The sequence below is a fragment of the Corylus avellana genome, chromosome ca6 (genome assembly GCF_901000735.1).
Source record: "Corylus avellana chromosome ca6, CavTom2PMs-1.0".
NCBI lineage: Eukaryota > Viridiplantae > Streptophyta > Magnoliopsida > Fagales > Betulaceae > Corylus > Corylus avellana.
In genome coordinates this window covers 8,698,204-8,714,260 of record NC_081546.1, presented here as the reverse complement: position 1 = coordinate 8,714,260, position 16,057 = coordinate 8,698,204, and the positions used below count along the sequence as shown (strand labels likewise).

The 16,057-nt window shown below is 38.5% G+C and overlaps 1 protein-coding gene across 1 annotated transcript; it reads right to left on the bottom strand.

Moving 5' to 3' along the window:
- Positions 1 to 2,772: 2,772 nt before the first annotated feature.
- Positions 2,773 to 8,350, bottom strand: LOC132183924 (protein EARLY FLOWERING 3). The gene is made up of 4 exons (XM_059597395.1): positions 7,522 to 8,350; positions 6,009 to 6,874; positions 4,133 to 4,184; positions 2,773 to 4,006 (listed from the first exon to the last, which is right to left on the bottom strand). The coding sequence occupies exons 1-4, from the start codon at positions 7,738 to 7,740 to the stop codon at positions 2,975 to 2,977; spliced, it is 2,169 nt and encodes a 722-aa protein (XP_059453378.1). The 5' UTR covers positions 7,741 to 8,350; the 3' UTR covers positions 2,773 to 2,974.
- Between the last annotated feature and the right edge of the window lie 7,707 nt (positions 8,351 to 16,057).

Below are 16,057 nucleotides of genomic sequence, written 5' to 3'. Positions count from 1 at the left end.
TGAGCTATTCCTTGAAAACATGATATTGTTTTGTTAGAGTAACATGCAGTGCCGGTTCAATGCTTAGGCAAATTAGGCAATTGCCTAAGGTCCCCAATAAAAGTAAAGCCTCATCGTTATAATTAATTTTCCTTTTATAAAAAAAAATAATTAGAGCCTCAATTATGATAAAAAGCTAGTCAATTGTCTTTAATTAAGGCCTCAATTATGTAAAAATAATAATATTATAAAGAAAAAGGTTAGTAAGTGCTCTTTAATTAAGACCCCAATTACGGTCAACATAAATACAAAAAATTAAATTCCAAGATATTAAGACTTTAAAGGAAAGGAAATAGAAAATTGAAAAGTTACATTAATTGCACTCCTAAAGCAGTTACTAAACTATAGTTTCATCTGAACTTAAAGCCAATATATTGGCTAAGTTCATTCATTAAATAATTTTTAGAATAAAGTAAATTTCATTTTTGCAAATTAAATTCTACATAAAAAAAAAATATTATATGTTTTTTTTTTTTTAACATGTCCTCACAAGAGTGGGGATAATGACTTGAACTAATGACCCCCGCTTAAATATATGTAGCTCAACACAAAATATCACATTTGTTGAAATTAAATATCTACCGACAAAAAAATGAATTTTGCAAGTCATTTGGAAAATAAATAAATAAGGGTAAAAGTAAAAAAAAAAAAAAAAAAAAAAGTCTCAAAATTAAAATTATTTAATTAAAAAAAATTCATATTTAAGTTTGTCATCTAAGGCCTCAAAATCTATTAAGTTGGCTTTTGGGAACATGCTCTATTCTTATGAAATAAATAAAGAATAAGCATTATTATTAAAAAAGAATTAAAAAAAGAAAAAGAAAAAAGAAGTACGATTTTGTTTCAGAAAGTCCTCCATTAGCTGCACGCTTAAATGGATGGAAAAGAGTAATTACACCCTCATCCTATCACATTCCTCAAATGATGTGTCCATTAGCCCTTGACTTTTTATTTATTTATTTATTAACAAGAGTTGATTCATGGGTTGATGTGTGCCAGTCGAGTGAAGTGTGTGTGTGTGATATGTAGCATACTCAATAGAAAATGACCCATACTTGCATATTTTGAACTTGAAATATCCAAATTACCTTAAAATTGCTATTTGCAAAGACACCTCTAAACTAAGATTTATGACAATTTACCCCCCTTAAACCACCACTTTATTGTGATTTGGAGCCTCTATTATATGTTGATGTTAAAATAAATGGAAAATGATATACATGATTTACATGTACATGTTATACACTTGAAATGTCTAAATTATCGCGATTTTTGGAGTAGAAATTAAACAATTATTATTTTGTTTTTAAGAAAGAAATAGAGATGAGAGATTAAGGGGTAGTCGACCACCCCTTGAAGGCTTTTAAGGGTAATCGAACACCCCTTCAAGTCTAAGGGGTGCTTCAAACCCTCAAGAGTTTGTAAAGCAACAAATCATTGTGTTTGGTGATTGTTGAACTGCCCTCTTGTCAACCAATCCTTAGAGTCTTATAGGGATTGAAGGGGTATGCAGTCATCCCAAAATAAGGAGTTCGCCGCTCAACAAGCTCTTTGGGGTGGTTGAACCATCTACAACTTTGATTTGGCTATTCTCAAAAGCCTTAAGGGCCAATTGCCCACCTCCTCAATGTTCAAAGGATTGTCGCCCATCCTTAAAAGTTTTCAAGGGTTGGTTGGTCACCCACTCAACTTTAAGAGAGTGTTTAGCCACCCTAATAAAAGATTTTTGCCCGCCTCTCTCTCTCTCTCTCTCTCTTAAATTGTTATTTTTTTTTCTCCTCGAAAACTGGGATAGATTGGTCGTTTCAAGTTAAATATATGCACTTTAAGTCATGTATGGTATTTTCCCATCTATTTTCTTTAAGGGTAGCTCAATTGGCTGTGAACCACGCCTCATGAAGCAGAGATCATTAGTTCGAATCCCCCCTCCCCTTTGCTTTGTGTGGACATGTCAAAAAAAAAAAAATTAGGGGGAAAAAAATCAACATTAAACGGAGGAGTTGAATTTAAGGAGGCCATGTCACAAAATGGTAATTTACGGGTGTAGTTGATTTATGGCAATTTGGGCATTTTAAGTCCAAAATATGCACTTCTAGGTCATGTTCATTTTAAAGTCCAAAATATGCCCTTTAATGCCAACCGTTAATTGATGGCTCTTTTATAACAAAATAGTAGTTTGAAGAGGTCAAGTATCACAAATGGTAAATTAGTGGTATATTTGCAAAAAGAGTGTTCCGAGGGGATGAATATATATTTTTTTCCATTTTTTTTTGTAAATTGTGAGAGAATAATTTCATTTTTAATTAAAGACATTAAGTTTATTATATCCCTTAATACTTTATAGTTTGTTTGTTATTCTATTGGGAAATTGTCCAATACTACCTGAGTTTAGACCTCTAGACAAACAAGAATTTGGGTTTGATAATTTTTATAATTAAGAATCTGAGTTTTGACTTTATGAGAAATGCAAATACACATGCACACTGGACAATAACCCTGAAGAAAATCATTGGGTCATGAAATAATCCACCCATTCAAACAGTAATGCCCCCCTCTTGCCAAAAATATTCAACATAGAAATGAAAAAAAAAAAAGAAAAAAAAAAAGGAGCATTCTTGTTACATAAGTTTCTCCTCCTATTTTTGATAACTATCGAGTTCATAGGTGAAAACCAATCCTCCTCTTCACTTGAGCAATGCCACCTCTCCCCAAAAGTCGATCCAACACCAAAAATTGAAAGAGACAACATATATTCATCAACGGTGGTGATCCTCCAGAAACATATCGACATATGAATACACTGTATATATAGGTCACAATAATTAAACAAGGGCAAGCCCATTACCAAAAGAGTACAGAGGAAATGACCAAACCCGACACCAACTTGGCTGAGTCCAAGATCATTTAACAGCAGGTGATTGATGTATATGATGAGCTAAACCGAGTCGTGCTGCTTTCTCTCTTCTTGTATAGATTGGAAAATTCGAGCTGCTGATTCAGTTGCAGATCTAGGATTATGAGGCACAACTTTGATCACACGTGTTGGTTGGTCGGCGGTTTCACGAGGCTGAGAAGCTGCCTCTGGGACGACTGGATCCCTAGGAAAAAGTGGAAGCGCATCTCTCCCCTCAGAAGAGTAACCTGTCCCAACACCTCGCGATCTCTCACAGGGACTACTTGCTGTACTTCCTTGCAACTCACTGTCTTTGGATGCCTGAAACTTTGCAACTTGTGAAATAGCTCCATGTTTTTGGTTTGGCACATTGCATGAACTTCGATGCGGCGTGTTAGAGTTGGTTCTACCTCCGGAAAACTGAGATTGATCATGTGGAACAGTTCCAGTAAATTGGCTCACTTGTTCAACGGCTGAACCTGACATGGCTGGATTCATGACAGGCATGCCATATAGAGGAAGGTAAGAATGACCGAGTGGAGTAGTACCAGGAAGATTCCCGATTCCTTGATGATGAGGAGAAGCTGGAACCCCATAGGCTGGATTCATAAAGTTACCTGTCAAGGGAGCTGGGCTGAAAGGTCCAGCTCCTCCACAAACTGTTCCCATATACCCAGGTCCAGGATAGGGCTTGTATATAAGTCCTTCAGAGGGAGACACTACAGGAATTAACCATTGATGCCCAGGTGACTGATGGAAAGACCAAGGACCCATATTATTACCAGTAGCCATAGTTGCTGGCTGCAAGTGTCCTGGATAAGGCCCATAATTTGACGGCTGACTACCATTTTTCACAGAAGAAAGACATGTCTTCCCAACCGCATTTTCTGCAGAAAATTCCATTTTATGGTTTGGATTCTCGGAATTGTCTTTGCCCTTAACAATGTGCGATGGCGGTTTTAAAACATACTTGAGCGGAAGTTTCTTTGCAGGAGTAACCGTCAATGAAGCTTTGCCCAGAAAAGCACCATCTTCAAGCAAAAGATTCGGTGATTCAGCAATCAGTTGTTGGACCTGTTTGAATATAAATAATTAAGCTACATGCCTTTTAGGTAAATCAAATTAAACAAATATGAAATAAATATGCAAAGCATATTAAGACCAGCAGAAGCTATTTAACAGGGTCGAAGACCACCATACCTTTATCAGTCTATGCAACTCAAATACTTGAACTGCAAACACTCTTTGCTGACTGTAGAGAGTAACATGAGTCGGATCAAGAACTAAATCACACAATATTCATCAAATGAAGCTTCCAAAAAGATATAACCAACCGAAGGTAATACAAGAAATTCAATGGGACAACACAGCAGAATCAAACACCAGATAGCATCATCATAAAAAGGACCAGCACATAAAAAAGCAACCCAAAATTGGATTTGCAATTGGAGACTAAGGAAGTGGTTTAATGGTTACAAAATTGCATTTTACAAAGTCCCCCACATAATCAACTGGGATATGAAAGATGAAACCAAATCAAGCACCATGGCATCATCTTGTAAGTATCATGTGTATTAGGGTTGTGCCCTTCAACACTTTATAATGAGATCGATAAACTTATTAAAAAAAAATGATATGTACATAAGTAAAGAGTTTTTTCTTTTTCTTTTTTTGCATGGACAGATCATCAAATCTTATTAGAAACTACACAAAATGTGTAATATATACAAGCTATAGAAGGGGAATATCACTGTATGCTTAGGGAGCAGATAAAAATAATAGGAAACCCAGCCCCGCAAACAAATCCATCACAGAACACCAAGATACTACATATGAGTTATCCGCCTCGTCACCATGTACACTAACAATTCCACATTGTCAATATTCTCCAAAGATCCACCCAAAAACAGCTCCAAGGATCATACCCCATTACTTGCTCCTCTTCTTGCTCCATGCCCTCGATTGCCACAATAGGAAATGTTCTCCAGTGGTCAGCAGGATTAAGCAATAATAAACCGAGACAGGTATACATCTGAAAAGGCAGACGCAAACTGACAATGAATAATGAGATGATCCACTGTCTCAGGGGTCGCCTAGTGCAAAGTACCTCTATTAGGATGGCACATCTCCCTGCTATAGGATGATCCAGTATACACTGTTAAAATGTTATCGAGGGCCTTTGTACACACAAAAAATGCCACATTAGAAGGGATCTTGGGACTGCACACGCTGAGTTCTCCCTCCCTCAAAGCCATAATTGCAACTCTTCAATTCAAAAGAAATATCTATACTCCTAATTTAATTTTCATCTGCAGACAACAATCTAATGTAGCTTTAAATTGAGAGAACACGAAAGACTTCCCAAAACATAAAATGATAGCAGCTTCCTAGGAGGCACTTTAGATTTTCCACTAAATGATCACTTCGCTTCTCCAATAAAAACAAAAACTATACTCTAGAATTTACATCACATTCACATAGAAGAGACCCAAACTTCCTAATATCTCTTCAGAGTCATTATCTACAATCACAAGTTGCCCGAACCAAGAGCAGTGGTGAATTGTACAACCTATTTGATCAGAACGAGACTAGTATAAATGGATATAAGAAAAAGAAGAAGATAATAGAGGCAGCTCTGGTAAAACTCCTTTATTTTTGGAAGCCAACAGACAAAAGTTTTGATATGAAAGCTGAAGTTACCAATGGTGACAGCACAATTTGAGAGAAAAATTGAATCCAAGTTAAACATCTTTCCATTTTTTTTAATGTACTAGAAAGAAATTTCATCATGTTCACAAAATTTAATGTCCTTGACCCTCTAACAACAATAAAAAAGAAAAATGATGTTCCTGTACCCTCTAACTTCATCTTTACTGTGACTGTTTCTGTGCATTAAAGTGAGATAGCATGAGGATGCCATCACCGTTAGTTATACAAGCACATATCATCATTTTGTATAGTGTAACTCAACATTTTATTTAACTTACAAAACAATAAAGTTTCACATGGTGTCCTTGGATTTAGAATCACCAAGAGGCAACAGATTTGAGTAGATATCAATAAAACACAGACTTACTTGACAATCGCTTTTCTTGCTTTCCAGAAATGTTTCTGACCTATTACTCCTACGACATCATCTGGAGAGATATCAAAGCCCGATATAGAATCCACCATGGAGGTCTCAGAGACATCATCACATTTGTCTAAGTTTCCCATTTGTAGTGACATGTTTGTCCTGTCCCCAAGATATTCACTGCCATTATCAGGCTCAATGGGACTGATATTGTCCTCTCTCAAGTGAGAGATGCTTCTTAGGTGGTGGTGACCATTTCCGTTCTCTACATCCCTTACAGACTCAACAAATATAGTGTCAACCAGTGGCGACCTGGTTCTGAACTCTTGTTGTGAATAAGTATCAATATCAAATGAACTGCTAACATTCGTCACAGGGAAATCTTGATACTCTTGATCATGAGTTGCATTGGATTCCTTCACAAGCCCTTCAATCTTTTCTCTGGTTGATGGATCTGTTCTAGATTTTACTGAATGACTGGGCCCATTCACTTTTGGGCACTCTTCACTCTCACATCTCACTTCTTGCCTCAATCTGAGAGCTGGGGAGGTAGTTAATTTTGGATCTTCATCATAAACATTTTTGTGTCTTACAGAGCGACCAGAATAAGTAGGGCTGAAGGGAGTGAGTTTTTCCCTATCAATACTGTTTTGAGTTTTATCAACGCATTGCCCTGTTCCTGATTGAACAAATACAGGAACAATAAAGTCGTCTTCATCTCCTACTTTTTTCCTCTCCTTGAGTTGTGCCAATGAATTGTTCGAACCTGATCCTTCAGACTGCCGACTTATAAATTTCTCAGCCCAATGAGTGGGTGCTGATGCAGGTATGTGAAGCGGGAAGTGAAAACTTCTTTCAAGGCTATTCCCCTGCAAAAATAGGTTGCACCTAATAATCAGAAATATGAGAACTAAGTTGTTAGTGTAGTAGCTATAGTTGGTATATGCGCATATGCGGCTCCCTGGAGACATGTAAATATGCAGAGTAATCAAACATGCAAGAGGAAGAACTTAGCAGTCACATCCAACCACGAATATACATACTGCTCAATTGTAGAAGAATGAAGCTGGCGTAAATTATGCAACAAACAATTCCTATGAGCTCCAAAATGCAATATTTATTTTCATGTCCTCGGAAATCCACCATTTGAGTGGGGAGAAGAAAACATGAAATAGTTATACAGAGCAAACAAAATCCCCCTTGACCAACCTTTCAAGCACGGGAAAAACTAAAACGCCAAGCCGTTCTATCAACTATGACTCTGGAACCAATAAATACGGCAAAATATGATTGCATATCCCCCTATCATTCTTCATTAAGATTTGCAACTAAATCATCAAATTAAAACCAAACTTATAGAATATTACTAATAAACATGACTTCACAATCTCCAGGCTAGTAACTCACTACGTAGACATATGTCCCAAAGTCAGGAAATCAGTAAGTAGCATTCCACCAGAAACCATGAACGTTGAACAAGAAAGCAAAGATACAAGTTCTAAATTCTAACAATTACCTGGCTCGAGGATGCGGGGACAACCAAACTGCTAGTGTTATTTGGACGGTTATGAGACAGGACCCCAGGATTGAACCTCTGAGAGGGAATACTTAGCTGTTCATAAAGAGCCATCTTATTCCTTGGAGGTGCTCTTGGCCCTCCTTTCTCTGTATCATTAACATGAAGCCTCGGGAACATGGGCCCCATGATCTTCTCGTCATCTTTCCCTCTTTTCATTCTCTCTCCGTATACTTCAACACAAACCCCAATAACAAAACCTCGCTCTTACATGAAATTCATCCAGAGATCTCATTACCAGGACCTCTAATACCAAAAACCCACTTGCAGAAACTCAATATTAATCAAACCCAGAAACCACCAACCTTTACTTTGTTGGAAATTGCCGACCGATTTCTCGATGACCCAGAATCCAACGAGACTTCCGAAATGAAAACCCACTTGCGAAAAATTGAAAGCCCGGAGTGAACCCACGCTTCCAGACGACCAAAGTGATAAATTTTCCTTTTAGAAGACAAGTCGATTTCGGAATAACCCAGAAATCTTCCTCGGAAATTGAGGCATTTCTGAGAACTAGGGGTTCAGAGGAAAAGGACCTTTTTTGGAGCTGAAACAGATGGAGGACAGAACAAGCAAGCGTGAATTGCGGACGAAGGATAGGAAATGTAAAAGCATATGAGGAGGGAGAGAGAGAGAGAGAAGATATTCGTTAAGGGAAAGAAGAGGTGGGCTTGTTTTCAGGGATTCCTCAGAACTTCAGAAGATCATCTTCTTGCATAGAAAAGGGAAAGGGAAAAGTGCGGAGTTGTGGGCCCTATTCGGATAGAACTAGAAGCACCTTTTTCCATTATAAAAAAAGACCTGCTTTTGTTGCTGATTTATTTTGCCTTTCTCTAATTTTTTTTTTCTCATAATTGTTCGTCTATGTAAAACTATTTGATAACGTGACAACGTCTATATCATTTGTTAGATATGCAGCAGCATAGCCACACTTTATAGATTTACCGGGAACCGGGGAAGTAGGTGATAAGGTGAAGGTTTGACTTAATTACTTCTTCCCACATATAATTTTTCCTTTTTACAGTAATTAAATATGTAAATAAGTTATTATTAAATTTTATATTTAAAAGTAATTTTAATATTCAAAAAATGTGCATTTAAGAATTTGAAAGTAGAAGTGTGTACATCATTTCTTTTCTACTAATTTAATAGTAATTGGTCACTTGGTTTCTTTATTTTTATATATTTTAAGAATAATGTTATATACTACTTCATTTTTGTTTTGTTTTGTTTTATTGTTTTTTTTTTTGTTTTCATTTTTATCTCATTAAGCTAATGTGTCAGTATATATTAACTCTTTGATTAATCCTTGTTAAAAAAAAAAAAAATTAGACCGATGAAATAAAGGCGGAATGAAAATGTAATCCCCCTAACATTACACTTTTTTTTTTTTTTTGTAAGTGTATAAAAATAAGGATGATGGTTGACTGGTAAGTATTCGTCCCCCGTTCATTTGGATCATAGAATTTGGGAAGGGATAGGATTTAGGAATGCTGGCAATACTGAAAGCCACTTAATGTCCAAAAAAAAAAGAAAAAAAGAAAAAGAAAGGGAAAGCGACCTATTTTATTAAATTGTGCATAAGTGAATTGATATTTCTATATATTATTAATTGTTAGATCTCCAAATCTCTACCTAGCTCTACCACTTTTCATGTTACCATCGTCTCATGAGCTACTGTTAAATCAATAATTGTTCTTTCATTCATTTTCTTTGCTATGGTTTGATTTTGAAACCCAACAGCAACGTCTAGATTCAGCAACACTAGCAGCTGTCCCTTCCACCTCGACTTTTGGCTTCTCCTTGCGGTTGGGTTTCGTCGATATTTTGCTAGGAAACTTAGCGACTCCTTGTGTTGCCGATCTACTCTTTTGCCGCTAGCCCAAGCCTGTACGCGCCACTACATGCTTCTTGAAAAGGTTTGAGAACCTTTAGAGAGGGAGAGAAAAAGCTTTCCTCAGCTCGATCCTAGCTTGAGGTGTTGTTCTCTATATATATAGAACTTGGGTATAGAATACAATCAATCAAAAATAAAGGCAAAGATTACAATATTCCAGAATAAGGTAAATTGCTATTGTGAGCTGCTGTGCAAAATCTTCTCAGTAGGTAGGAGCATATTTTCTCCATGATTCTCTCCATCTTGCCTTTCATACGAGTGCTGTGATTGTGATTCATTGTCATTACCATATCTGGAAGATATTCCCTTAACATCCCCCCGCAAGCTTATCGTGGGTGGAGGTGTCACGGTGAGCTTGGCCCGAAAGAAGGAAAATTGAGAGCGAGGTAAACTCTTAGTGAAGAGATCAGCAATTTGGAATTGTGAAGGAACAAACTGAACTCGTAGAGCACCCGCAGCAACTTGTTCTCGCGCAAAGTGATAATCAAGGGCAATGTGTTTAGAACGAGCATGAAACACTGGGTTAACAAACAAGAAAATAGCACTGCGGTTGTCACAAAGAATAGTAGCTGGAGTAGAGGATGAAATGCGAAGGTCTTTGAGTAGGTGAGTAAGCCAAGTGACCTTAGCAGCGGTGAGAGCAAGAGAACGATATTCGGATTCGGCACTGGAGCGGGAAATAGTGGATTGCTTTTTGGCACTCCAAGAGATGAGATTATTACCAAGAAAAACTGCATAGCCGGAGGTAGAGCGCCGAGTGTCTGGGCAACCAGCCCAATCGGCATCCGAATAAGCCAAAATGTTGGAAGAGCTGTGAGAGGAGATGGTAAGACCGAATGAGAGAGTACCTTTGACATACCGCAAGATGCGCTTAACAGTATGAAAATGATCTTCAGTGGGAGCTTGCATGAATTGACAGACAGTATTAACACTATGAGCCAAGTTAGGGCGAGTGATGACCAAGTATTGGAGAGCACCAACGATGGAGCGATAGAGTGTTGGATTTGAGAAAGACGCACCAACAGTAGACAAGCGTTGACCAACCACCATTGGGGTAGCTATAGGCTTGCAATCAGCCATCTCGGCACGCTTAAGCAAGTCCAATGCATATTTTGTCTGACTAAGGAATAAACCATTGGTGGTGTGTTGAACTTCAATGCCCAAGAAGTAATGCAATGGACCAAGGTCCTTCATGGAAAATTCACAACTAAGATGAGCAATAAATTTCTTGAGCAAGGAAGGGTTGTTACCAGTAAGAACAATGTCGTCGACATATAGCAGCAAATAGATGATACCAGCGGGCTCATGGAAAACAAAAAGTGAAGAGTTGGCACGACTACAAGTAAATCCATATTGAAGTAAAAAACTGCTGAAGCGATGGAACCAAGCTCGAGGGGCTTGCTTAAGCCCATAAATCGCCTTATGGAGGCGACAAACATGGTTGGCAAAGCAAGGATCAGTGTAACCTGGAGGTTGATCCATATAAACCTCTTCAGTAAGAGAGCCATGTAGAAATGCATTTTTGACGTCCAATTGACGAATGGACCAATGTGCAACGGTAGCTAAGGAGAGAATGAGGCGAACAGTGGCTGGTTTCATAACTGGGCTGAAGGTTTCATCAAAATCTAAACCCGAAAGTTGAGTATAACCTTTGGCAACAAGACGCGCCTTGTAGCGTTCAACGGAACCATCAGGTAGAAGTTTGGTTTTAAAAACCCAACGACAGCCCACAACATTCTTATTTGAGGGACGTGGAACCAAGGACCAAGTGTGATTTTGATGGAGAGCACATATTTCATCATCCATGGCAGAGACCCACTCAGGATGCTTGGTAGCAGACTTGAAACCACGTGGTTCCTTCAATGCCATAAGCGACTGAAAAAAGGGAGAAGAAGTGAAGCCAGCAGTAACTTGATATGCCTTGGGTTTGAAAATACCAGCCTTAGCACGAGTCGTCATCGAATGAGAATTAGTCGGTAAAGAGGTTGGTGCAGAGGATATACTTGGTCGTGCCGCAGCTGGAGCAACAGGAGAAGAAACACCTGGTTGGACTGGTTCGGCAGCAGAGGAGGTGGACACAATGGCTGGAGCTCGAGAGGTGTTAACGAGGACTTGATCAACCGCACAAGGAATGCATGCAAGAGGTTGTGAATCAGAGTGTGGAAGATATCGTGAGTCAGAACCTGCAGAAGATGAAGATGACCTGAAATGAGACAAGTCCGAGTGAGAAGTACCAGGTTCAAAAAATGACACAAGATTAGATAAAGAAGCAGGAGTGGCTGGGGGGTTTCCTGCAAAAGGAAAGTTAGTCTCATCAAAAATAACATGCCGAGAAATAAAAACACGTTGAGTAGTGCGGTCGAGACAACGAAAACCTTTGTGAGTTGAGCTATATCCAATAAAAACACATGGAGTAGTTTTTGGTGCCAGTTTGTGAGAGGCATAATCCCGAAGGTAAGGATAACACAAACAACCAAATGTGCGAAACAGAGAATAGGAGGGAGAGTTTCCATACAAGACTTCATAAGGAGAAGCATTCTAAAGCATCGGTGTTGGGAGTCGGTTGATGATGTAAGTGGCCGTAGAGAAGGCTTCAACCCACAAGGTTAAAGGAGTGTGAGCATGAAAGAGGAGGGTGAGACCGGTCTCGGTGATGTGGGGATGTTTCCGCTTAGCTTTGCCATTTTGTGCAGGTGTATAAGGGCAAGCAAAATGCTGCTCAATACCACAAGTTGATAAGTGATGCTTAAAGCGTAGGCTAGTAAATTCTGAGCCACCATCGCATTGAAAAGCCTTAATATTCTGAGAAAATTGATTTTCAACAAATTTCTAAAAACGAAGAAAGGTATCAAAGAAATCAGATTTGTGCTTGAGAGGATATAACCATGTAAAGCGGGAATAATCGTCCACAAAAATAACATAGTAGCGGAACCCAGAAGTAGATAGAATGGGGGAAAGACCCCATAAATCACAATGAATTAATTGAAGGGGAAGGGAACTACGTTTTTCATTAAGAGCAAAAGGGAGCCGATGGCTCTTGCCAAGTTGACAACTATTACAAATGCAAGAAGGTGAGGAAGGGACAGGGGAATTAACAGAGATGCCCCTTGTTTTATTTAAGATTTCAACAATGCGAAAAGAAGAGTGTCCTAAGTGAGCATGCCAAACATTAAGAGAAGTCCGCAAATTTTTGTCTTGAAGAGAGGCAAGAAAGGCCTTTTGACCACGATCAAGGATATAGAGACCATCCTTACATCGACCGATTCCCAACACCGCCCCTGTGAGCAGATCCTGCATAGTAAAACTAGACCCAAAGAAAGTAACGGAACAATTATTGTCAGCAGTGAGTTTACTGATAGAGATGAGATTTTTTGTAAGTGATGGAACAACAAGGACATCTAATAAGGAAATAGAGCCAAGAGAAGTGGAGTGAGAAAGAGAACCAGTATGTGTAATAGGAAGAGAGGCCCCATTGCCGACCACGACTTTGTCAGAGCCATTGTAGGGAGTAGTAGCATCAAGGGTGCTTGCATCATTAGTCATATGGGAGGATGCACCACTGTCAGTGTACCAATCTGAATCCTGTGAATCTTGAATTGTACAAGATGAGAAGGCTTCTGCAATGTTGGCCGTGGGGAATGATGAATTGAAGCGTTCCCAACAAACAATAGCTAGATGACCAGTTTTACCACATATTTGACATGTATGCAGTGAAGAAGACCTTTGGGAGTGTGGGTTAGAAGACCAAGAAGCAGAAGAAATACCACGTTGATTGGTGAACAAAGGGCGACCACCACTTCCTCCTCTGCCAAAGCGGCCACCGCCGCGATTGTGTTGACCGCCAAGACCAAAGGAGCGACCACCACGCTGAGCTGTGAAAGCTGCAATAGATCCAGATTGGGCATCAATGGATTGCACAAATAATGCATGGCTCTGTGCCTTGTGAACAACATCCCTGAAAGTGGGTATAGGAGTATGAGATAACATGGTCGTGGAGAATGAAGAAAAGGAAGCACCAAGGCCACGGAGAAACCAAAGAACTTTGTCGGTATCTTCAATAGGACGATTCATGGCAGTAAGCTGGTCACATAAATTTTTAAATTCTCGGGCGTATTCACCAACAGTCCGAGATCCTTTTCTGATCATCTGAAGATCATCTTTGAGCTGAAGTTCACGAGTCTTGGATTTGTTATAGAAAGATTCCTCAAGGGCAAGCCATGCATCACGAGATGAGGTTGATCCCAGTACTTTACACATAGCTTCTTTGGTGAGAGATGAATAGATGAGACTGAGAACAAGTTGATCCATTTGTTTACAAGAGGTATATGCTGGATTGGGCACAGACTTGTTGTCTTTGTCCAGAATTGTGGAAGGTGGTTCAGGGAGAGAACCATCAATATGACCAAGCAAATCTTCACTGATGAGGATGGGATCAAATTGATTTTGTCAGGGAAGATAATTGGTGGATGTCAATTTGAAGGAAATCCTGTGAAATAGAGTGTTGAAGGTGACGGAAGTGGTGCTAGATGGTGTGTCGGTGGCCATATTGTGGACACTAGTCAGAATGATAGGATGTATGGTAAGCTGCTGTATTGGGAGTGATGTAGGTGACGTGGGTTATTGTAAATGTATGAAAAATAAAAGATGTAGTCAAGGTGTTTGACAAAAAATTTCAAAGAAGATGTGGGTGGAAAAAAAAAAAACAAAAAAAAGAAAGGAAGGTACGACGTTGGTCGTTTTGCTGCGCTCTGATACCATGAAAAGGTTTGAGAACCTTTGAAAAGGGAGAGAAAAAGCTTTCCTCAGCTCGATGGTAGCTTGAGGTGTTGTTCTCTATATATAGAACTTGGGTATAGAATACAATCAATCAAAAATAAAGGCAAAGATTACAATATTCCAAAAATAAGGTAAATTGCTATTGTGAGCTGCTGTGCAAAATCTTCTCAGTAGGTAGGAGCATATTTTCTCCATGATTCTCTCCATCTTGCCTTTTATACGAGTGCTGTGATTGTGATTCATTGTCATTACCATATTTGGAAGATATTCCCTTAACACTTCTCTCCAGTGCCATTATGCCTTGTAGACACCAGACTTTTTCTCTCTTCTTTTTGGCACGCGCCAGATGTGGTTCATGCGAGCCGGAGTGTGGATTGTGTGGATCTCAGGCGCTTTGCGTGTGAGCCTTACGCGCCAGGTTTCCTCTACCATTTTCTTGTTTGGATCTTGCCAATATTGATGCTGGTTTTCTTTGTTTTGTTTTTGTTTTGTTGTGTTATCCTGACCTTTGAGCTGAGGAGGAAGAGTTTCGGTGTGAGAGGTTTGTCTCACTGCCGGATCAATAAACCTTGTTTCTTTAGGGATAAGACCTACCCATGTATTCAGATCTAGTTTGTTCAGAGCAGATATAACCTTTAAATAAAGTATGCACATGAGTTGGATCGGAGGAGGTAGATACGTTTTTTATTGTTAGATTTTCAATGCATCTACGATATTGTACTTTTCATAGTTTTTTGCTATGTTTCTCTGTAAGAACTTTACGCTCTAGATCTCTTATTATGGAGTGAAGATGAAAGAACTCTCTAAAAAAAAAAATACAGATAGCATCCAATACATTTTCCTCATAATCTCTAGCTGCATCTCAATTTATTTTAACCACTCCATGCACTGGGGCGTTTCTTATATCTTTGCTTCTCTTTTTTATTATTGTCTTCCATATTCTTTTCATAAACATATGTTTACTCGATGGAATTTGTTGGAGTCTTTTTTGATAATGATATTGTTAACACCAAAAAAAAAAAATGTTTTAATTATTAAGACTAAAATTACCTTTGCTTTGCAAACAGTAAGGTCGTCGTAGTTGTCCACCACAAACTTTAGTCTCAACCTCAAGGTTTTGTCTCTTTCTCATCATATCTTGGGTGGATTTTTCTAAATTATTATATTTGCTTATAATTTTTTTTTACTATTGTTGAAAGGTGATTTTCTTTGTAGTGGAAAATAGTTCATTTGTATGGATAATAAATAAAAAAAAACAAAAACAAAAATAAAAATAAACGATTACATACGGACAATACAAGCTTTTGGGTTGCACAGAAGCAAATATGTACGTAGCAGATAGAAAGAGTGAAGGAAAAGGGAAGGCAAAAGAAACATATGATAAACAAATCTCAATATATTCATAAGCTTAATATCTTTAGTATATATCATGTAAATAATTTGTTACGAAGTAATAAAGCTACGTTGTAAGTTCAAACATTGATATACTAGATATTCACTCGGTTAGTTCAGATTGAGACTGGGCTCGAGACGACGGAATGCTACAATGCATTCTAGGAACCATCTACTCACCGTTTCTTCACTTGTATTTTGATTTTGATTTTTTAGTTCAGATTGAGACTGTGGGCTCGAGACGAGGAATGCTACAATGCATTCTAGGAACCATCTACTCACCGTTTCTTCACTTGCATTTTGGTAGAATGCGAAAAAGCATTTCTCGGCTCGAGGCCCATTGTTTAAGCTGGAGTAATCAGGCACAAATAGCAGGCCCGATTAATTAAGCCAAAGAAGCTAATGTTCTGA